The sequence below is a fragment of the Gopherus flavomarginatus genome, chromosome 1 (genome assembly GCF_025201925.1).
Source record: "Gopherus flavomarginatus isolate rGopFla2 chromosome 1, rGopFla2.mat.asm, whole genome shotgun sequence".
NCBI lineage: Eukaryota > Metazoa > Chordata > Testudines > Testudinidae > Gopherus > Gopherus flavomarginatus.
In genome coordinates, this window is record NC_066617.1 from 127479068 (window position 1) to 127504059 (window position 24992).

The window sequence follows — 24992 nt, forward strand, 5'->3', positions numbered from 1 at the left end:
CCTTGCCAAAAGTGTGGGGGGGGGGGCAAGGGCCCTGACCCATCCATGGGAGGAGTGCTGAGCAGGTGGGCGGAGTGGGGCAAGCTCTGGGGCCAAAGCAGAGCCAGGGTTCAGGGTGGGGTGGGCCTGGATGCTAAGTGGGTGGGCCACTGTGTTGGTCAGGGTTATCAAAAATCCATACCCATGTAGATATGCTGAACTAACTCCCAGTGTAGAGAGAGCTATGTCAATGGAATAATGTTGCTGTCAGCCTAGCTAGTGTCATTTGGGGAGGTGTTCCTACAGCAATGAGTAAACTCCTTCCGTTTAGGCTGGCTACACTATGGCTCTGCCCCATAGTGTAGACAAAGAGCAAGCCTACACTGCAAAATTAAGTTGACAAAAATTACATTGACATGTAGCCACCACAGTAATTATATTGCTTTTGCATGTCCACACTATGCTCCTTGTGTCGATGGTGTGTGTCCTCCCTAGGAGCATTTGCACCAATTTAACTGTCAGTGTGGGGCATTGTGGGATGGATTCTGAAAGGCAGCAGCCAGCGATGTAAGCAATGCCATGTTTACACGAACACTGCATTGACCTAATTACATTGATCTAAGCGCCACGCTTCTCACGGAGATAGAGTTATTAAGTCGGCGTAGTGGTAAGAGCTACATATGTGTAGATGCTTATAGAGTTGGATTGATGTAACCTACTTTATGCTGACCTCTGTAGTGTAGACCAGAACTTACTCTTAGGCTCTCATGTAGGAACTGATCCAAAGCCCATTCAAGTGAATGGTAATCTTTCCATTGATTTTAATGGGTTTGGATCAGGATTTTAAGCCACTTCTACATTACAAAATACTCTGGCATAACTTATGGTGCTCAGGGGTGTGACATAAGTTATACTGACTTAAGCACCAGTGTAGACAGTGCTACATTCTCCTGCCAACATAGCTACCACTCTCACGGAGGCAGGAGTTATTAAACCAACAGGAGAGCTCTCTCCCATCAGTTTAGGGCAGGAGTGGCCAACCTGAGCCTGAGAAGGAGCCAGAATTTACCAATGCACATTGCCAAAAAGCCATAGTAAGCAGCCCCCCCATCAGCTCCCCCCGGCCCGCTCCCAACGGCTCCCACCCACCAGCAGCGCCACTGATAAGAGCCTCTCCCTCTCTCTCCACACCTCCTGATCAGCTGCTTTGTGGCATGCAGGAGTCTCCGTGTGGAGAGGGAAGGCAGGAGGAGCAAGGGCATGGCAGGCTCAGGGGAGGGGGTGGGAAGAGGTGGAGTGGGGGCAGGGCCTATGGCAGAGCCAGGGGTTGAGCAGTGAGCACTCCCTGGCATGTTGGAAAGTTGGCACCTGTAAACTTCCAGCCCTGGAGTTGGTGCCTATACAAGGAGCCACATATTAACTTCTGAAGAGCTGCATGTGCCTTCAGAGCCACTGGTTGGCCTCCCCTAGGGTGAACAGATGTTAAGGGGAAAATATTGGGACTGCCACAGAGGGGGGTGTTTTGTTTTGTTTTTTGACACTCACCCGTCCGGGAGTTCGGGGGCAATTAGGTGGAGAGCGCTCAAGTTGCGGACAGTCTTCGGCGGTATTTCAGTAGCGGGTAATAAACCTTGCCGCCAAAGATAGAAGCACCCACCTCTGAAATACCACTGAAGACCATCCGCAACTGAAGGACTCTCTGCCGAATTGCTGCTGAAGACCAGGAAACAAAATATCGGGACAAATGACATCCTGACCGTACTCTGGTCGGGATGTGGGATAGACTCCTCAAAATCGGGACAGTCTTGATTTTATCGAGACGTCTGGTCACCCTAGCTACCCCTCGCTTAGGGCATCTTCACCAGAAGCACTACAGCAGTGCAGCTGCACCGCTATAAATGATGTAGTGTGTAGACAAAGCCTTGGGCTCTCCTAATTCACAGGGCAAAAGTCAGAGGCTTTTGAATGTAAACCTATGTCCACCCCTCTGCCAATGTCTAAAGAAGTCTAGGAAGGGGCCAATTATAGTAGCTTCCCTCTTTAACCTACATCTTCTTCCAGCTCCTCTGTGCATAATTCACATCCGCACAGACTCTCGCACATATGGCTAGAGGGGATGTAAGTGAGCACGAAGTGGAAAATGAACACAACTTGCTCCAGTGGCTTCTAAAGAGGGAGTTTACAGCTGGGTATAATACAGGAGGAGCTCGTACTAAGTCACTGCTGGGGGCAGCGGGGGGAGGGGGTAGAGGGGATCCTACCAGACTACACTCCCCTTTTGGGGATGCCACACGGAGCGCGTGATGGCTGGGCTCCCTCCGCTCTGTGCGCTCCAATCAGGGAGCAGCCCCTGCAGCTGCATTCCGGAGTGCCCCCATGCCGCCCCTCCAGGAGGGTAGCTGGCTGGTGAATGGGGCTGGGGCACAAACGGGCTGTAACGTTGCTCATTAAAAATAAAAACAAAGGGTCTGTGTGCTTCTCATCCTCCTCCTTCTCCCTCGCCCTGGAGTCAGCAGCAGTCCGTTCGCTCTGCTGGGTCTCTCTCTTCCCCGGGGTTGCTGGCTGGGCTGATCATTACCGAGTCACTAGCAGACTGCAGTAGTAAATACCTGGCATCCCAAAGATTAATCCCCAGGAGCCAGGCGCCTGCCAACACTCCTCCCTTACCTCCGGGTAAGTCCCTTCTGCTGAGGGGGAAGGTGGATGGGGAATCAGATTGGCTGGGGGGAGGGGAAACAGGGAACCTGCCCACAAGAGATGGGAAAATGGCAGCTTTTTCCTTCTTTTTCAGAACAGTGTTACATAAGGCAATTTTTACTATGCCTGCCCCTAAAAATAACCCCTGGATTTAGGCAGCTTTATGCTAGTTTCCTGATTCCAGCTCCCTCCCCCATCCTAAATTCCAGTCATGTTTTAAACTGCTCCACAAATAAGAAAAAACCTCAAATAATTTTCACTGCATGAATGATGCGTCTCCACGTGGGAGAGTGTTCTGATATGGAGATTATTGTTCTGATACATGCAGGCATGGGAGGGGGAGAACCTTGTATTGATCGTGAGAGAGTTTTTCTTTAGATTGCTGATTATGATAATAAAATGACAATTCCTGCATGGCTTTGAAACCAATCCCCCATTCCTAAGTATAAAACAAGGAGCACAGACTTTGGCAATGATTGAGAACAGAACACTTTACTAGACCTGGGCAGGAAACAGCTTTCCCATCCCACAAAAATGTTTGAGATATCAAAATATTTCCCCATCCCAAATTGGGATGAAAAGTCAACATCTTGGAAATTTTCACAAACTGGAAAAAAAAATCAGGAACAAAATGGGGTTCAGGTCAACTAAACTATTTTGTTTTAATACATTTGAAATGTTTCTTTTCAGTTCTGACTATTGACCCCCTCGCCTAATAATTAGCTTAAATTTCAAAACAAAAAGATGTTTCAAATAGAAAACTGAAATTTTTAATTTAAAAAAGGCCAAAACAAAATATTTTGACAATTTTGGAAAAAAAGGTCTGGTTTCAACAAGTTGGCTTTTTCCAATGAAAAAAATGTTTCATCAAAAAATTCCATACCAGCACTATACTTCACCTTTTGAAGACTCTGGAGGGTGTTGACTGAAGCATTTTAAAGGGGCTATTAAAAATATTACATTAGAAGAACTACAACCTAATTTCTCCACCCATTGTATATCCCCTCTCATAATCTCAAAATGGCAAATAAGTGGACAGGGCAATAAGAACTGATCTGAAGGACTCTCATTTAAATAGAGTGTGACATAGGAAACGAAAGATTTAAGCAATTTTTTGTTGTGCATTAACATGTGTGTGTCTCCATATCAAATTAGCTCAGAATCTGCCCTCTCAGGAAATGTCATGATCACAATACTATTTTAAACACTAATGAGAACATTTTGAGATTTTATTTTGATCCTGTTAAAGGATATATATATATATATATTCAGAAGCCCATGTTACGATTTTTCTTGTGAAACTTTCTCTGAATTTAAAAAAAATAAAAAGTGAAATGCCAAGGAAATGCCTGGTGGAAAATTGTCATAGTAACTCAAGGTAGCTGAAGGTTTGATGTACATAAGTAGATGGAGGGAAACTAAGCATGGTATTCTTCTATGAATCTGAGGTTTCCACTATCTCTTTCCAGACTGACAGGGTAACAAAATAATGGAAAAAGGTAAAAACTGCTTATACCTGAATCCTGTCAATTTTTTCCCCCAAGCCTTCAAATTATACAAATTAAATCAGAGCACAAGTCTAATCCCTTTTAGAAAATCAAAACCTTTCGAATCTTGAAAAGTTTGCACTGCAAAAACCTAGATTCAACATCTGGATTCTTCAGGATCTAACCAAATTTTGGCTACAAGCTCCCAAATTCTCATTTCTGAATCAAGAACAAGTGTAACCACTCCTACTGCACCAAAATATTCTCAACCATAATGAATAGTGGTACAATAGTACTGCAAGATCCTGGATCTGGCATCTGGATTCAGCTGGATCTTTCCAAATTTTGGCCCTAAACTCTACAATCTAAATAGAAAATAAGGATAGTTGCTCTTGCTTTGATGGAAAAGTCTGAACCCTGATGCATCCCACTCAATAGCATTGGAAAAAATAGATATCTCATACCTGGATTCTGCTATTTTAAATTTCCGTATACTAATTCTACTTTCTAAATAGAAAACAAATATGCAGTAGCTCCTAGGCCACCAAACAATCCAGAGAGTGTAGTAAATGGGTGCAGCAGCACCACAAAAACTTCTTTCTGGCACTTGGCACAGTTAATTTTTCTTTTTTGTCCCAAAATTAAAAATTCTACCCACTTAAAAAAAAATCCTGCAAAGAAGTGCAGCTGCTCCAATTCATTTTTTTTATGTGCATTAAAAGTGACTAGACTTATTCTGTATTTTAACAATAGAATTTGGGAGCTCTAAGCCAAAAGCTCTGGATCCAAGTAGATCCAGTTTTTCCCATATCCTCATGATGATGTGCAAAATTGCAGTCTCAAACGTAGAGCTATGTTTTTTACTAATACTGTTTTACAAAGCTGCATCACACACGCCCTTTTGAATTTTGACCATCTTGGGGCATATTGATTATTCTAGAATAATCACCTGATGATCATCTGTGCAGAATGATGCAACCCCTTTGTATCATAGCACTTCAGCCCAGGAAAATGAAAATAAATGCAATCTCGAGGAATCCTGGGGGCCCTGGGATTGGAGCTTCAGGAGTCTAAAAATTGGTGCCTTTTGCTTGCTTGTCTCTTCCCAGTTTCCTGCCCTCTTGAGTGTGTGAGAAAGACAAGGAAAGTTTGTTCACTTTGGAAACTCGATAGGAGGCAGCAGCTGATCTTCCCATCACCAGCCTAAAAATAATCCATTCCAGGGTTTGGAGCTGCTTCACAAAGTGGAGGAGAATCCTGCCATCGGAATGATATTGATCACATAGCACAACCAAGGGAAAACTGGGTTTGATATTTTGTGTATATATATGTAAAGGTAAGCTACAGAGTTTGATCTAACATTCAGCAAAGAAACGGGGCATGCAACAAGACTCCCCACTGTTATCTCTCACTAACCTTCTCTTTCCCCTTAGGTCTGTGGGACAAGACTTCTCTTTGCATTTTCCTGGGGATTACAGTTCAAATCTGTTTAACTTTTCCTTTTCAAACCAATATGCTCAGACTTTAATATTCCCAACTGCTGATGCTTTCACTGTTGTTCATAGGGTTATGTTTCTTTTTTTAAATTGATTTTACAATTGTCCCGTCCTAATGTCTGAAGTCTAAATCCCAGCTTGTTTCACAGCAGCCGGTGTAGCATGCTACCATTTGAAACTGCACAAATTGCTGTATTCAGAAGTTTCCAAAAAAAGAAGCAAGCAGGAGAATTGTATCTGACAGACAGCTGTAAATATTTATGTGAATTGCTTTTCAGTGTCAGTTTTATGTTTAGCTCGGCTTCAGCTCTAATCCTATATTTTCCTGAACATTCATTAATGTGTTCAAAAATGTATTTTCTGTGCATTTGCGGTCTGATCAAAACCCCCTTAAAGTCAATGAAAATCTTCCATTGACTTTGAATCAGGCTCTTTGTATATATTGCTAAGTGCTTTGAAAACAGTAGAGTAGCTAGAATAATTAATTTATCACCTCAGGGCCCAACATCATCTGAACAGTGGTTATCAGGCTAGCAAATATCTTTAAATTATTTGCTCCTGGTTGAAATAATAATAAGAAAAATATAATATATAGGATCATTTTTGATAAAACAAACACATCTCAAACTGTAAGAACTTTACTTCCAGTCTCACCAGACTGATAACAGATAATCTAAGTTCTGAATAGCTCAGACTATGTTATGCAGAGTCAGGCAGCATTAGGGCGAAAAAAAATTCAAACAAAAAAAAATTTACGTTAGAAAAGGAAAAGAATTCTGGGAAATACTCTGCTCTCTACACATTGATCCTGTGCACGCTGAAATCAATGGTAAAACTCAGGATCAGGCTGACAGTTACACCCATGAAACTGGGTTGATTTCAGGATTTGCCCTTCTTTGTTAGAGATCACTGTAGACTTTTCTTCTGCTTCTCCATCACCTTAATATTGAGAAATGCTATAATGACAAGCAAAGATATGGCCTTTTATAATGAATCCGCTGGTTAGCAGAGTCAACCATTGAGTACTTTTGTAAATATCTGCCTGTTTAATCTATCCATCCTGTATATATAATAAAAAACAGAAAATGTACATCACATGCAAGACAAGGAAGAAAACAGAGGTTAAAAAAACCCTGAAAAAGCAATAAATACATGGATATATTTTGATTCTGGGGTAAAGACATATTGGTTATTTGGTTAAAGATCAAAGGAAAAATAACTTTTGACATAGAAGTTCAAAGGATTCGTGCTCCAAGGAACAAGGAGTGCTTTAGGCCCACATTTTACTCTCTTTTCTTAATAGTCACAAATGCCTTGCAGTTCATAGAGAACAGAATCATAACCCAGTTAAAATAAGACCTATGTCTATGGAGAACTATATTCAACATTTAAGTGCCACTTTAAAACAAGTTTCTCCATACTTTGAAAAAGTTTTAGATTTCATAAACATTGTATAAAGTAAAGTGCTGCCCAGTTAGAATTCCCAGGGCTTTGGCACTCATCTTGGTTTGATGTGTGGGGTCTTAAATATTATCCACCATTTCCTCATTGTCATCTTCACAATCCTTTATAAAAAAGGTATCTCAATGTCTGGCTCATTCCTTGAGAATCACCATCTGATGATCCTTAAATGGAGCCTCTTTTCAGAGTCACCAAGTTTCTTGGTACGTTACAAAGTTTAGGATAAGAGTGACATGTTTACATTATCATGTCTCTGTAATGAATAGGCTTTTCTTCCCCCTCAGCCTTCTTCTCATCCATGGCAACTATTTAATCTTGAACCACATTTGTAGCAATTGCTGTTAACTACAATACTATCAAGCTTTGTACCTCCGTCCAAAACCAGAGAGGCCCATCTTGCTAGCTAGTGGGAGTTTTACAACAAAATTTCAAATGTTTAGTGGCTGCAGGTTTATTTTTAGGCATTGCAGGATCTCTCTGCCTTCCAGATAATTTTCATCAAAGTAAACCAACAAGGCGTCAGATTTTCAGAATGAATAAAAGGAGAGCTGAAAGCATATCGTCCCTGAAACCGGCTTGGGTCCACCCTTTTCATCCTGCCAGCCCCCACCCCTCTCTCCAGCCTTATTTCCTTTTGTCTTTTGAAGTATTGCCCACCTGGTCAGCTAACAGTTGTTTGCTTAAGTCTGAGTACTTGACTAAGATAGGGACATAAAACGGAACCAAGTTTCAAAGATTATTGGTCTGATTTAGCTTGCAGTCAGAAACATGAGCAATAAGGAAACATGCTGAGAGGTCTCCTCTGGTAAAACATAGTGTGGAGATATGGAGTCCAGAAAACTCAATAAGGAGACTCAGAGTTTCCATGGAATGTTCCCCTCAGTTGAAAGGGAGGATATTACTGAGGAGTCAGTGGGCTTGACATCTCAAATAATGGGGATTGTTGAGGCCTGGACTCTGTAACGCTACAGAGAGCCCTCCTGATGGCTGGGTCCCTCACCCTGCATGGCTTTCTCAGGAGCCAAAAGGGTTAGCGGAAGTACAGGGCAGCAGTTAATGCTGCTTGAAGAAAAAAATCATACATAAACTTTTCAGACGAAATGACAAGCAAGCGTTTATGTTCATCCCTTTTGTCTTCATCACTTCAAGCACACAGTCTATGGCAGGAAATGATATTCCTGCAAAAAAATTCAATGAAAACAAAATAAAAAAAAACAAACTCAAAAACAGCCCTCCCCCCTATGCCACCCACTAATTGCAGTTTCCAGTTGCCAAAATCCTAAATGTTTTCCATTTGGGGGCATTCATTTTTTTTAATGAAAATCTGATTCCCCCATACCCCGCAAGAGTTCAATTCCATGTAACTGAAAAGCCCCTTTCCATCAAAAATGTTTTGATGGAAAATTTTTAACCAGCTTTACCTCTCTACCTAGCTCTTCAAAGAGTCACACATGTCTACTTCTGTTGTGTTTCTATAGCTATCTCCCTTTAATATGGGCTTGCTAAATTAATGACATTGCACTTCAGTTAATATTTTGTTTGCATCTTCAGTCAACTTTGAATTCAGTTTTAGATCTGTATCTTCAGCTATATTCTAACTCTGCTTGACACAGTTGATGGAACTGGGGCAAAGGTAACTTTAATCCACCTTTTTGCTCTTTGATTCCTTTGGATCCCAGGGCACACCATGTATGTAGAGCAGTTTCAGGGCTTGATAAAGGCTAATTTTCAATGGAAATAATTTCACTTGAAAATTTTTGGCCAGCTCTAGATTTTTGTGAAGACCTGTCATGGACTCAGCCACCACTTTGTGGCTACATCTCGGCATTAGCTCTCGCCCAGTCAGGCACCCTCTTTTTTGGTCGCTCACCCCATGGTCTCTCTCTGGGCTCAAGGGGCTGTCTCTTTGTGATTCTGCCCTCCAATCAGGTGACTACAATCCTCTCCTTCTGGGATATCAGTCTCACTAGAAAAACTGTCTATCTGCAGTCCCAGGCAGCCTTCTGATCTACTTCCAAGCCAGTGCCACTTTCCGACTGGCTGGTAGGAGAACCCAGGCACACCCATTAGTACAGGTTCCATCCCAGGAAACCTGTGCCCAGCAACCAGTCTGCTCAAGCTCTGATTCTGTTGCTGTTTTCTTGGGCTCTGTCCTACCTCACTTCTCGGGCTCTTGGCCTACCTCTGGGTTTACCACTGGAGCTTCCTCCGCTCCCTCTCATCTTCTTGCTAGAGTCTAGTCCAAGGCAGGATCCCAGGGCCTACTCTCCCCATAGAACTCCTCCTTCTACCTAACCAGCTCCCCTCCACTCTAGGGAGTACTGCAGAGCTCCTACATGCAGCCCTCCTCCTATCACCAACTTTCTCTCTTTAAAAGCCTCCCCCAGCTGGACTTCCTCAGTCCCTTATCAATCCCTGGCTCTCTTCCAGGTGCAGCTTATTCTGTTAATTGGCCTATTTTGCCTGTTCAGACCTTGTGTTAGGTGGACACCGCATCACAGGAACAAAAGTTAAATAAAACAGTTTACTATAGGCCTAAAAGGACAGATTTGTTACAGCCTATATTTAAAAGAAAATGCAGGACTGAACACCACATGTTACCAGGAGTAAAACAAATTAAGAAAATAACCTGAATAGAAGCAGTTAAAACCCCCACCAGGCTGAAACTCTGGAAACGTGGAAGACAACTGGGGAAGATTTAAATAGTATACGCTGTGTGATCATTTGAACACCACAACCATGTGTCTTTGAAGTCACAAAGTGTGCTAATTTATGCCAAACAGTGGGTTTTGTGAAATAAACACTTGAGAACTGGACTGAGAACATCAAACTCAAATGTTACAGTTCCTTTTTTATTATTCAGCCTTTTTAGTACCTATAATACCCAATCTGTAACTGCAGATTTTCTCTGCCACTTCCTAAGAGAAGTTTCACTTCCTTATTTGGAACAGTAAACTCGTCTATATAGTTCACACTGTGAATCAATTGTTTGAACAAACTTTTGCAAGTGAGTACTCTTGAAATTTCCTATAAGATTAATTCCCTCTCAGCATGGCCTTTTTCTTTCATGACCCCACAAATATAGAGTTTATAAAAGAGTGATGTGCATTCGGTAGTGCTACAGCTGGTTGCAAATTTGCTGTCAAAACTTCTTTTCAAATAGAAAATGCCTTTTTTGACCAAAGAGAATTTTTTTCTGGAACATTTTTGTTTTGGTCAAAAACATTATTGTTTTCAACAAAAATATTTTTCAAAAAGTTGTTTCATTTCAATGGGTAACAGAACACTTCTTGTTCTTTTTCTTAAAAAAAAACCCCAACACTTTTTCACTGAAAAAAGGAACAAAAAGCAAAAAAGTGAGAGAAGGTGGGAAAATGCCCACTGATCTGACTTGTTAAAAATTCCCCTTTTTTCAAAGGGGAGGGAAGTGTGAGAAAGTGGCTTTTTTACATTTTTCTCAATTTCCAAAAAAAATGAAAAAATTGAACATTAAAAAAAAAATTAAACATATTCCTTGAAAAACTCCAAAATATAATGGAAACAAAAAAAAATCTTTCAAATTTTTCAGTAAATATTTTGACTAGCTCTACTAACATCTGTTTATGCTATTGCCATTTCCTGGGTGGAGCCTGAACTGCTCAGCTGAGTGACACAGGCCCTAGACAATAACAGAAAGTCTCAGGCTTTATGTGTCTGTGTTTTTGGAGCAGGAGAATCTGAGTTCTATCTTTGCTCTCACACAGATAGCCAAGTGGCTGTGGTTTGCAGCAACAACGCCAAGGAAGGTATTAGATGGCTGTAGTTTGCTATAATAGAGTTGCAAAATTAGGCTGAGACAGCTATGCAATTTCCTGCATTATTTTTGGGAGATCTCACTATTCTAAATGTATGTATCATTGTGAGCCAGGGTTTGTATGTAATTCCATGGGGCTGGGGGGCCACAGCTCCTTCAAGAACTAAGAACAATGGGGCAAATTTGCTCAGGTTGTAACACCTCCAGAGAAATAACGCTGCTTGGAGAGGCTCGCATATACTAGTTCAGACTGGATTCTCCAGAGACCAACAGACAAAGAAAGGCCTTTTGGATAAATAGCCTGAGTTTACACTGAGATTACACAGAGCCTGCTTTCTGATCCAGGAAATGGACAGGACGGTCTGTCCAAGGATGGTGACGGGGGGCAATACTTACTGGAGAGGGTTGGAATGACTTTGGCCTACTAAGGTCCATGAGACTGATGGGTGACATCTGATAAGCTTTTAGCATGCGTATGGTGTTTTATATGATTTCTCTATAGTGCTTCCACCTTAGGAATAAATGTACTTGCTTAGAGCTGTGTGGTGACTTGCGACCTCTGCAATTATGCTGTGCGTAAGCCTTCAAAGAGAAAGCAAAGTGCAGATGGTGCCCTGCGTAGACAGTCTGGCTTGCTGGAATAACACAAGGGCCTGTGCAGCCTGGAAAACTCCAGTCAGGAGGGAGAGAGACACAGGTCTCTACCCAAGAGAGGTGATGGCTGAGGAGCCTGGAGGCTAGATTGGGGGCCCTTGGTGGAGCACAAGGGAGAAATATGGATGCAGTTGCCCTGAAGTGTGACATATGTATATTACGATTGTTTTGAATATTTTTTGGAAACATCCAAGATTAGCCACTGTCAGAGATCAGATATGAGACTATACAGACTACTGGTGGATAGAACAGGCTAGCTGAGGGCACTCACTTCACACAATTAACATTTCACTCTCTTACAGAAACTTCTGGTCCCAACGATCCATCTCTCTCCCAGTGAAGGAACAGTCCAAACATCCCCTCCCCCATTTGATCACTGAGACATGGTTTCTCATGTCACAATCCTTTTACTCAGTTTTAGAGCTGACTAATTGGATCTCACTGGCCACAAAATGTTAGTGATTGAATACGCATTAGAACCCAGATCCGCCTGCCTTCTAATCTCAATCTAACAACCAGAGCATGATAGCCTACTCAGCTGTGTGAGAATGTAGTCATATTGCTTGTGGGAAAGGGAAGAAAATTCTCAGCAGAACTCCCATGGAACTTCTGACCCTCCATAAAGATTAGGCAACAGCATTTAAGATTTTCTGCAGATTACCATTATGTTTCTTTTAAAGGGAAACATGTCAGGATTAAAAATAAATAAATAAACAACCTCCATACGTTTTTAAAAAATTCCTTTTGTATCCTGCTAATAACTCAGTAGATTATTGAAACAGAACATATTTTTAACATTATATTTGGTTTTCATTATTAACCAGTTGGAGAATTATTTGCACTTTATTCCTTGTTGGCAGAAAATCTCTAATGGTCATAGTACATTGTTGAATGTAGATGCTGTGCCAAATTCTTCAGTGAAATCTCACTGATCACATGGGTGTAAATCAGCATTTAGGCTTTGGTCTTGCAAACATTTAGGCACATGCTTAACTTTAACAATGCAAATAGTATCATTGATTTTGAAAAGATTACTCATGTGCACAAAGTTAAACCCATGCATTTGAGTTTGCAGGATCTGGGTCTTAATGTGACCCGCAGTTATTCAATTGCTGGTTTTCCTCAACCAGTACATTGCTACTGTGTTTGAAAAATGATTCAATTTATTAAACACTTTTCAGAAGACCTGTTTAATGAAGGCATTTCTATTCAAATTAAATTTTGAAAGCCCTTCTAGCTCCTTGTTTGCTTTTATTAAATGAACTGAAATGCGAGTCTCACTGAGGCTCACAATGTCTCTTTAAACTTGCATGTACTCTTTTTAAAAATGCTATGTTTGTGTTCATTCTAAGGAGATTCTTGAGCCAAATCATACTTGCCTTATTTGCACAAATAATGCCATTGGAAGTCAACAGCCCTGTGTGTGTGAGTAAGGCAAGCGGGATTTGGCCTGTTGCTAAGACACCAAACTCAGCTAACCTTGTTTTTTCTTACATTTTGTGTAGTCCGAGTAATTTTTTATTATCCTGATTCAGCAAGACACATGAGCACGTATTTATGTCCCATTGACTTGAATGGGAACTCAGCATGTGCTTTGTTGAATAGTGAAGAACTTATGTGCAAGCAAATATGCTTGGCTGAATCAGGAACTTTGTGGTTTATTCCTTCCAATGTCTTTAATTTTTTAAAAAAATATATTTTTAAAGAGTTAACAATGTCGCCAACCAAGCATTCATGAATAATCCTACTGTAACAAATTAGTGTGCATATGCTGGAGGGAAAGAAATCTCTAAGGAGGCATTTCACTTTCAATCCTGCTTGATTCTCTTATAAACGATAATGAGTACTAAGGTAGAGGGCTTGCACTGTAGCCATGGAACAACAAATCTGAAGAAGGGAGACTGCAGAAGACATACTGTGGTATTTTTGAGACTCCATAGCTCTAATCCAACCAACAATTACACATGTCCTTAGCTTTAGGCACATTGAAATTTTTGATGAAAAATGGAAACAAGGTTTTAAAACATGTTTTGGTTTCCTGACCATCTCCATTTTGCATTTGGAATATTGAATATGTGCAGTGAGTTGTTCATGAATGTGATGGAGATCAACATTTATTTGCAGTATGTATTCAGTGGATACTTTTAATAAAGCCCTGATCATGGAAACACTTATGGACACTTTAGGTTAACTTTCAGCATATGCATAAGAGTTTGCAGGATCAGAGTTTATGTATGTCTAATAAATTATTCTCTTTGAATTATTTAGTCTGCTCATAACTAAAAAAGCCTCAATGATGCTGTTTTAATTTTGTGTTTAGCTAAAAGAAATGTAAAAAACTTTGGTGATCATTTTGGATGTTTTACTTTCTTTTGTTTCTCTTGTGTTTTGTCTCTAGTTTGTAATAATCAGGCTGTTTGGAAGCAATGAAAGTCGCATTTTGTGGTAATGACAATGCTTCTGCCTATGACATCAGTGCTGGCGTCCTAAAAAATGTCTGCTTCGTGGATGCCCTTAACCTGGTTCCCCATGTCTTCCTGTTATTTATCACCTTTCCAATTTTGTTTATTGGTGAGTAATCCAGCCATAGGCCCCCAATCCTGAAAATTATCCTGCATATGTTTCAAGTCAAGCACGCACACTTGTTTGCAGAACTGGGGCCTTATTATGTTATAGGATTGGTGCAATCCATTCAGTTTAGATATTTTCATTACTTTAGGTGTCATGAGGAAGAGATGGAATGGAGATCCAGTCAAGAGGGGGCATGTTGAAGAGAGGTTAATGCCAAGATGGGCCTGAACCAGAAGAGTTAATGTCAATCCTCTTTCATTTATGGGAATTTTCGGTACACAATCTGAATTTTACAACATGGGCCCACCTTTAAAAGATGGAATCTAACCAGAAAATCAGATCCAGATTCTTTCAAACTTTGGAGAAGTTTGTCTCCAGGTTCGAACTTGGCAACTGTCTCTATTTTTAGATTATAAGAGTTAGGATATGAGATCTGTCCTTGAACTTTGATGGAGTTTAGAGCTGTTCCAAAATTTATATCTTGGGTCTGTCTGTATGATAATTATGTGAAGCACTGTAGAAAGGATAATTCATTCTCATGCCAATGTTTGGAAACACGAATAAGAGATGATAAATTCATCCTTAGAACAATTTCTCCCATCGACCCAGCGCGATGTTGACACCACAATAAGTCAACCTAAGCTACATTAGTCACATAGCTGGAGTTGTGTAACTCAAGTTGATTTAATCCCGTAATGTAGACCTGCTCTTAGTTCCACAGTTTCAATTTAGTTCTTATTTAATCAGAACCTGTTTGCTCATCTTTTGTTCTAACACACACAACTCCATGTTCCTCACCACTACAGAAACAATGCAGAACTCCCGATACCTTCCGTCAAACTTGCTCAAGTTTTTTATATATAATGGACTTTGCAATGACACAGACTTCCAGAGACCCTGAGTAACAAAAGGGAGTACAACAGTTCTTTTCATCTCATTCATTCCTTCTTAGGCCTGAGAGGGTGACTGAAGGTCATTCATTTTTTTAAATCTCTCTTTCTAAAAGCAGTTTCATTTAAAAGGGTCTTGCACAAAGTTATCAAAAGTGGATATTGCTGTGAAACAGACAGCACTGTTTAACCATAATAATTCTCCACACTTTTATAGCATCTTCCATCTGAGGATCTCAAAGTACTTTACATACATAAATAAGGTAAGCCTAAGAATGTTTCTAGATAGATGAGTATCTCTAATTTACAAAGGAAGGAAGTGAGAGACAAAGACTAGACTTTCCAGGTCTGATCACTCCATTTGCAGAGAGGAGTGTATTTGCAATGGCAATAAGGTGACCAGACAGCAGGTGTGAAAAATCGGGATGGGGGTGAGGGGTAATAGGAGCCTATATAAGAAAAAGATCCCAAAATCGGGACTGTCCCTATAAAATCGGGACATCTTGTCACCCTAAATAGCAATAAAGCAGATGTGCAATGTCAGATGAACCACCTGCAGCAATTATTTCTGACCTCCATGCCCTACTCGGGTGTATACAGTGTGCAGATTACATTCACTGTCACTTCATTGAGGTGGGCATGTGGATAGCCTCATATTCAGACACAGTGGCCTTCAGGATGGCCCAGCTTTCTCCTAGTCCTAGTCCCCTGGTCTTTGGACTCTTCTGCTGGGGGATGAGGCTGATCCCCCAGCCTGAGATGAGGATAATAAGCTTTGTCTGACTAAGGTAATTATGTCCTTCCCAGGTCTTGAGGGTGAAGGGAGGGAGATAACAATTTTATAGCATTTGGAGAATTTACTGAATGTCTTCTTATTGTCCCTTTGCTCTTGCCTTTCCTGCCATTCCCATTCTTTGATTAGTAGGAACAAGATGATATGGTCATTCAGGACTTGTCAGTCTATTCACTGAATGGAAAAGATTTGGGGGGTCGTGGTGGATAATCTGCTGAACATGAGCTGTGGCCAAAAAAGCTAATGTGATCCTGGAATGCATAAATAGGTGAATCTCTAGTAATAAAGAGGTTATTTTACTTCTGAATTTGGCACTGGCGTGCCTGGTACTGGAATACTGTGTCCAGTTCTGGTGCCCACAGTTCATGGAGGATGTTGACAAATTGGAGAGGGTTAAGAGAAGAGCCACAAGAATGATTAAAGGATTAGAAAACATGCCTTATTGGGATAGACTCAAGGAGCTCAATCTGTTAATCTTAACAAAGAGAAGGTTAAGAGGTGACTTGATTACAGTCTATAAGTACCTACATGGGGATCAAATATTTGATAATGGGCTCTTCAGTCCAACAGACAAAGATACAACACAATCCAGTGGCTGGAAGTTGAAGCTAGACAAATTCAGACTGGAAATAAAGTATACATTTTTGACTGTGAGGGTAATTAACCATTGCAACAATTTACCAAAGGTCGTGGTGGATTCTCCTCAATGACAATTTTTAAATCAAGAGTGGATGTTTTTCTACAAGATCTGCTCTAGGAATTATTTTGGGGAAGTTCTATGGTCTGTGTTAAACAAGAAGTAAGACTAGATGACCACAGTGGTCCTTCTGGCCTTAGAATCTATGAATCCATCTCAGTCTTCGTGACATTCTGGTGTGCAATCCAGAGCAGTGTGGAACTGTGTCATGTCTGCTGTGCAATGTGGGGTACCTCACAATGCTTTGCTTCTGTAGCTCCTAACTTGGGCTCCTCACAAACAGCATGCAGGTCACAACCTGAGTGTCTGTGTATAGCCACAGCCCTGGTCCAGCAACTCTGATCCCAGCAGCCAATCAGCAACACACCAGCCACAGCCTGGCTTCCAGCAGCCTTGGTTACTACCTGCAGAGTGACTCCAACACACTCCCAATCCTGGATTTCCCCCCAGAAACGTGTGTTCTGCACTGTCCAGCCTTCTCCTGAACAGTCCAGATATATTAGGTCCATTGCCCCTCTATGTGCATCAGTATACAACAGTTTGCTGCCATAAAAGGAGTTACACACACAGTTCCTTGCATTACTTTTAATTAAAGAATAAAATTGGTTTATTTAATGACAAAGAGATAGATTTTAAATGCGCACAGGTATAACACATTAACACCAGAAATGGTTACAAGAGAAATAAAGATAAAACCCTTTCTAAACTTAAGAAACTAGGTTCAAGATGAAACTCTTACCACATGCTCCCAAAGTCCATAGGCTGTTTCTTCTGTCTTCTTAGGTGGAAAAGAGAGAGATGGATAGGCCAAGATAACTGGGTGTTTTTGCCCCTCACTTTTATAGTTCAGTCACCCTTTGAAATAGCATTTTCCCAAGGTTTACCCCTAGATAAAGTACATACCTGCTGTGAGGATGGAGACAAAAAGTGTGATGGTGAAAGAGGTTCCATGCTGTTGTTTGCTAAGATGCAGCTCTCTTTGTTCCTGCCCCCTTCCTTGCCAAAGAGGCCACTTTATAGGTGATTACATATCAACTTTGATGGCACCTGGCTAGGGGCATCAGCTTGTCCTTAGTCTTTAAAAAACAGATTTACCCAATCCCGAGACTTGTCTGGTAAACACATTTCAGTCATAATTTCAGCTTCTGTTTATAACTTTAAATGTAATGTTGCTATGTACATTTCATCATGATATGATTGACCAGCAAGTTATTAGTTTTCAGATGATACCTCACAAGGTATATTCTGTACAAAGATTATTACAGTGGTGTGTAGGGTGTGAATACAGGGGTGCATTTCATCACAGCCTCCCACTGCACTTCAGTGTACTGCCCACTCTGTTCCCCAAGGCATGAGGACTAGGAGCCAGAACTCCTGAGTTCTACCACTGACTTACTGTGTGATCTTGTTTTCTTCTTTTATTTTGCAGGCTGGGGTAGCCAAAGTTCGAAAGTCCAGATCCATCACAACACATGGCTGCATTTCCCTGGACACAATCTGCGGTGGATTCTGACATTCACTCTCCTGTTCGTACATGTCTGTGAAATAGCAGAGGGCATAGTTTCAGATGCGTAAGCGACTGTGTCTGCTACAGAGTCTAGCTAGTTGCATTAATAGTGTGGCAAGTCTGTTAGAGAAGTTTCCTAAAGAGAAGGGGCTCTGCTTAACAAGCTTCCCAGTTTTTAAAGGGAAAAAGGTGAAACAGTTTTATTAGCACTTTATTGCCCCCCATTGAGCTACTATAGCATGAAAATGCTGACACAGCTGAATGTATTGCACATGGATACAGAATATTCTGTCTCTTAAGAAGTCATCACTGTGCTCTCAACTAGAGTAGTAAAGCATTTTGAAGGGATACAGGAATGCTCTTTCTTCTCTTTTAGGCATCGCCAACGATTGTGTCCCCTGCCTTTTACAATCCACTTTTTAGATTTATCTGAGATATATATTCTAGAACCTTTGTACCTCTCTGACTAAGTGACTCACCAACCGATGCACTGCTTTGTGGCTAGGTGCAGCATGGCATTGTTTATTCTCTTCGTAGTCCAGCCAACTAGCCATCCAATCCACTGGTGGTCCTCTTCACTTTGTGACTTTAGTCTCAGCCTTTCCAGGGTAAACGAGGGTTTTAAACCAATAGTCCTAGAACCTCGCATCAGGTCAAGGCACAATAGTCTTTCCAATCCATTGTGTCTGGGGTCTTCACACTAGTTTCCTTAATAAGGCTGTAGGGGAACTCAGTCCCTTCCCCTGCCATGGGTTCCAGCCCAGGGACCCTTGTAGCAAGCAGTTAAGATCTGTCTTGCCAGACCACTTTCTTCTTCCCTGTGCTACTTCCCACATTAGCCTGCCTTCTCCTTGGGAGGCTCACTTCCCCGTAGGGTGACCAGACAGCAAATATGAAAAATCGGGACGGGGGTGGCGGGTAATAGGAAACTATATAAAAAAAAGACTTAAAAATTGGGACTGTCCCTATAAAATCGGTACATCTGGTCACCCTACTTCCCCAGCACGGGTCTGCTTTGGGTCAAGGTCCTAGTCCCAGTTCCCTCATGTAATGAAGGAAAGGACACTTAATTATCAGAAATAAAGACCAGCACCCACCCTTCTGTCCTGTCAGAATCCTTCAGCCAGCCATCCTACTGTTCTGTGCTCACAGACACCTAAGTCAGCTGGTTCTCTGCTATGCTTCTCTCTGAAACCTGAAAATGAGTGGTCGTTCCACCTCCCCACCTTGGGGGTCTCTGAGCTGGGGGCTTCTCCCTTTTAAGGCTCCATCTCCAAGTCTGGCATGCTTCAGAGGGGCCGTGAGGTGGAGCGACCTGAACCCACAGCTGCTCTTTAACTCTTTCTTGTCTAGCCAGAGATTTGGTAGACCCCATCACACAAGCCATGCAGTTTTGACCCAGAAGAGGAGATGATGATGATTGATCTTTTATTGGAGATGGTAAAAAACTAATACAAAACTTCATACCATTTTTTCAAACTTTTCTACTTTTTTAAAAAAAACAGTCCATAACTGGTACAGCCCCCTGCCAAAACTAAACAAACAATCAAACAAAAATCAGAACAAAAATGATAACGTTCATCCAATCTTTTTAATTCAGTTTTTTTCAACAAAAAGTTTCATTGGAAAATTGACATTCAAAAAACATCACTGGCTGTTATGGAAGTTTGCATGACATCCACCCATAGTGTCTCCAGGCTGTGAATGAAGGACTTCAATCCATCATGAACACTCAATTCATATGTATTCATAAAATTATGAAAGTGAAAAAAGACACCAAATCCAGTTGCATTTATACTGTATTTCTGGTTTCTTTTCAGAAATATGAAATCTCGCCATCTGCATCTCTTCCTGCCAGCTATGATGGGATTTCTGGCTGCCACCACAGCTATTGTCTATTACCATAATATTGAAACGTCTAACTTTCCAAAGTTACTGCTAGGTAAATTGCTTATCTTATTTTTGCTCTGTCAAGGTTCCTTCCCCAATCTGAATTTTAGGGTACAGATGTGGGGACCTGCATGGACACTTCTAAGCTTAATTACTAGCTTAGATCTGGTATTGCTGCCACCATCCAGAATTTTCAGTGTCTGTATCACTCCCTGTCCCCCCAAAACCTTCCCCTCCCTGGGTAGCCTTGAGGGACTTCACCAATTCCCTGGTGAGTCCAGATCCAATCCCTTGGATCTTAACACAAGGAGAAATTAAACATCCCCCCTCCTTTCTCCCACCAATCCCTGGTGAGTCCAGATCCAGTCCCCTTGGATCTAAAAACAAGGCAAAATCAATCAGGTATTAAGAAAAAGACTTTTAATTAAAGAAAAGAAAGGTGAAAGAAAACCCTCTGGGAGAGATTAGCATACCAGCTACTCTCACAGACAACAGATTTCAAACACAGAGGATGTTCCCCTGGGCACAAATTTAGTTACACACAAAAAAAATAATATCCAAATATCCAATTTGATTCTACCTCTAATTGCATAAGACAAGTTACAAAGAAATAAACATAGATCTATTTATTCCTTTCTAAAACTTACTACTCTGATAAGAGGCTGGTTCCTTGATCTTTTTCACTCTGGCTGAAACTGAAACTCTAAACAAAGGAAAAACTTCCCTCCTTCCTTTTGAAACATCTTGTTCCCCCATTGGTCCCTCTGGTCAGGTGTTAGCTAGGCTAGGTGAACTTTTTAACCCTTTACAGGTAAAAGAGGCATTAACCCTTAACCATCTGTTTATGACGTGCTGGTTTTCAAAAAGCCACTGGTTTGTTCCATAATTTTTCAAAATAAACTTTTTGACCCTGAGAAGGTTTATGAAACTCATGAAAAGCCAGGGAGAAATTTTCTGCTTACTTTTTTTCTCTCTGGGATACATTATTGCACACTTGACAGGGCCGGCTCCAGGCACCAGCTAAGGAAGCAGGTGCTTGGGGCGGCCAATACAAAGGGGCAGTACTCCATGCACTATTGGGGTGACCCATCTGGGTCTTCGGCAGTAATTTGGCAGCAACTCCCTCAGTCCCTCTCTTCCTCTTTGAGCTGTCGCTGAAGAGGAAGAGAGGGAGTGAAGGCCCCGCCACCAAATTCCCACCGAAGAATGGAGTGGTGATATTCAGCTGCTGCCAAAGTGCTGCCAATCGGCTTTTTTTTTCCCCCCCACCACTTGGGGCTGCAGAAACCCTGATGCTGGCCCTGACACTTGACTAGGTGGACTGGAGTATAATGGAAAATCGCTAATTCCTGTGATTTTATCATGAGTTTTACAATGTGGCTTTTTAACACAGCTCATGATTTCTGGGAAAAAATTGACTCTTATTCAAAATGGTTACTATCTCTCAATACTTTCAGTTGGTCTCAGGCTACATACTGCCCTCAGATAAGCTGACAACCATTTCCCTGCATCCTTTGCAGGTCACAGTGAGTTTTCTCATACTAAAGATGGCTTCTATCTCCCATTGTTTCCAGCAGGATTGAAGTCAGGTGGCTTTCAAGGAATATGGCTGCCAACTATTTACCATGTTTTTCCCAGTCAGGAGACACTGAAAGAAACCTCACGGCTCTGAGTCTCAGAGCCTAGGTCAACTGAGGTGGGCTCCTACTGCAGGGCTAAAAATAGAAGTGTAGCTGTTCCCATTTGGGCTGGAGCTCAGGTTCTGAGACCTGGTGAGGTGGGTGAATTAAAGAGCCTGAGCTCCAGCCTGAGTGGGAATGTCAGCCCTGCTATTTTAGTGCTGTAGTGTAAGTGCCACAAGCCCGAGTCTGTACACTGGGCTCTGAAACTTGCAGCCAAAGGAGGTTTTTATTACAGTGTCGAAACATAGGAATTGGGTAGAGGTTGCTGGAGACTGCAAAAGGGGTGTGTACACCCAACACTACCTGTTGCTTAACAGTCTGAACTGGCTGACTATTCGCACAGACTGAGAGGCAGGTTATAGTTTTAACTTTACAGACCACATTTTCAAAAATGCCCTCTAAGAGCACATCTGCAATTTTGTACCCTGGTGATTTTCATACCCAAAGGGTCACTATGTATTCGTCAGGCTAGGTATTTTTTATTTTCCTCAAAGAAAATAACAAATAAAGGTCCCAGACCTGAAATTAGATCTATTTGGCTGGACCTTTGTGCTCATGTGAAGCCCCGTGGACTTCAGGTTGGCTGTGCCTGGGTGCAGAGATCTGCCCAAGCAGATCCAATTGCAAGATCAAGGCCAAAGAAAGAAAAAAATATCTCAATGAGACAGTGCAGGGCAAGTCTCTCACTCTCCAAGATCTTCCATCCTGAAAAGCCTCACAAGCCTAGCCCCCCTTTAGGGAGGTTCACAACCCATGGAACTACTGGATTGGGCCCTGTGACATGGCAACTACAGCTGCATAGAAGCAACACTCAGAGTAATCTTAATCTGGATATTGATCTGATACTCTTGTAATACTGGTGTAGTTAAAAAGTACTTTCTTAAAATGATGTGGGTTGGTTTGTTTGTTTCACAGCTCTTTTTGTTTACTGGATAATGGCCTTTGTCACAAAAACCATCAAGCTGGTCAGATATTGCGAGGATGGTGTGCCGCTCTCGCAGCTGCGCTTCTGCATCACTGGAATTATGGTCATTCTCTATGGGCTGCTGATGGCTGTGGAGATCAATGTCATTCGAGTTAGGGTATGTGTCACTTTACTAGGCTTTGGCAGGACAGACATCAGTGGTATTTGGAGTAAACATAGAAATAGACGTGACACCTTCTCACGTGCCCGGATTGCCAAATTTAGCCTCCACTCCAGCTGAGAACATGCTTAACTTTAAGTATATTAGTAGTTCCACTGGAGTCAATGGGGCCACTCACTCACATGATTAAAATTAAACATGTTTGCTGGATCAGGGCCTTAGTGTCAGGAAGGAATTGCCCTCTCACCCATTGTCATTGGGTAACACTTTGTGTTTTCTTCTCCTTCCTCTGCTACATTGGTTAGGATTTAGGGGGCCAAATGTATTGGGAAGCCCATGAGCGCCTTGTTCTTTTCCCCATTTATTGTTTTTACTCTTCTTTGTTTCTTCACATGTCCTTAGCCCATTGGGAAGGTAAGCTTGGCAAAGAGATTGCACTACAGAACTTGTATGAGGTGAATTGAAAAATACTATTTCTTTTGTTTATCATTTTTATAGTGCAAATATTTGTAACCAAAAACAATATATACTTTGATTTAAATTACAACACAGAATACAATATTTATGAAAATGTAGATAAACATCCAAAATATTTAATAAATATCAATTGGTATTCTATTGTTTAACAGTGCGATTAAAACTGCCATTAATTGTAATTAATTTTTTTAACCGTGATTAATTTTTTTTAGTTAATTGTGTGAGTTAACGGCGATTAATCAACAGCCCGAGAATTTACACAATATATTATTACTTTAACTAAAAATTGCGGTGAAAGAATATAATTACTGAACATATTATGTTTTTTTCCTCTGCAGAGGTATGTATTTTTTATGAACCCTCAGAAAGTAAAGCCACCCGAAGACCTGCAGGATCTGGGTGTGAGATTTCTTCAGCCATTTGTCAATTTGCTCTCAAAGGCAACTTACTGGTGGATGAATACACTTATTATATCAGCCCACAAGAAGCCGATTGACCTGAAGGCAATTGGGAAGCTGCCAATAGCAATGCGAGCACTTACAAACTATGTTTGTTTGAAAGAAGCATATGAAGAGCAAAAGGTAAGCAATGATATCCATATCACTGTACAGCCTTTATACTGTTAAAGTGGTATCTTCACTTCCACTAGGAAACCCTTTTTTTAGGAATGTATGACAAAAGATTTTGTTCCAGGGTGAAACTTGGCTTATAATGTGTCAGTCCAAAAGTACTGTTTTGTTTTAAAGTGAATTCTCGACTTGGGATAGTTGCCAGATTGAAAGCCTTGGGAACTGAAGCCCTAATGCACAAATCACTTGCTAGTTTTCGTTTTAGAAGTCAAAGCTTTCTTTAAGTCTTAAGGGCTCATGACAGTGTTTTAAATTAACAGATATCCTCTCCAGTTTCAACTGGAAACACCCTTCTTCACATCTTCTGAACTTCTTTAGAGTATTACTGTGCACTGTTAAATAGTTACTGTCCCTTTCATAGCATCATAGTAATTTTGAACTGGAAGGGGCCTCAGTAGGTCATCTAGTACAGTCCCCTGCACTAAGGCAGGACTACGTATTAACCTTTCCATAGATATAGGCATAATTGAATGGATTATTTACCTACTAAAGGATTTGTATGTTATATAAACTGATTTCAGAAACTTTGGGCTAAATTCTGGCTTTTCCATTCAGAGATGAACTGAGCGGAAAGGACAAGAGATGTTTTGGACAGAAACTGTTTGCCCAAGGGTGGCCTGAGAGCAGCACTCCCAAAGCAGCACTCCCAAAGTAGCCTCTAACTTTGCTCCGTTCAAGTTGCACATGCACCCTTCTGCTTACTCCAATGCCTAGTCATTTCTGCCCACGGATGGGCGTTTCCATGTTCAGATAAGGTGATTGTGAGTCTCACCAGTTTGTACACACAGGTGCACACATGTGCATATACAAAGGGGACAACACACGTATTTAGAGCCAGTTTGGAAAATTTGGCCCATAGAAATCATGTGTTAATCAGTGTTGATCACTTTCCTAAACTCACAATGTAAATTGGTTTGCATGCAATGCAGCAGTTTAGAATGGAAATGCATGAACAAGTTGGATAGCAGCAGAAGAGCTGTGCTCTCCCCTGTAGTAGAAGTTGCCTTAAGAAAATATGGATATTTTCCCCATGGGTTCTTATTTAGTACAATAGCTTGCGTTTAATATATTTGAGACTGCTTTTCTTCAGTAATTTGCATACTGTATCTGATTTATAATGAGCCAGAGAGCCAAATTCTCTGCTTGTGTAAATGGATAAAACTGCACTGCATCAATGAATGCTGCCCATTTGTATCAGCTGAGA

General features: G+C 41.2%; 1 protein-coding gene across 1 annotated transcript in view; it reads left to right on the forward strand.

Moving 5' to 3' along the window:
- Positions 1–5193: 5193 nt before the first annotated feature.
- The window catches only part of ABCC9 (ATP binding cassette subfamily C member 9), a 108749-nt gene continuing 88950 nt past the window's right edge, over positions 5194–24992 (forward strand). The window contains exons 1-6 of the mRNA XM_050936372.1: positions 5194–5499; positions 13966–14138; positions 17948–18089; positions 19846–19967; positions 22513–22679; positions 23498–23740. Of these exons, the coding sequence (XP_050792329.1) occupies positions 13994–14138; positions 17948–18089; positions 19846–19967; positions 22513–22679; positions 23498–23740 (819 nt within the window). The 5' untranslated portion in view covers positions 5194–5499; positions 13966–13993. The remainder of the gene's footprint in view (positions 5500–13965; positions 14139–17947; positions 18090–19845; positions 19968–22512; positions 22680–23497; positions 23741–24992) is intronic.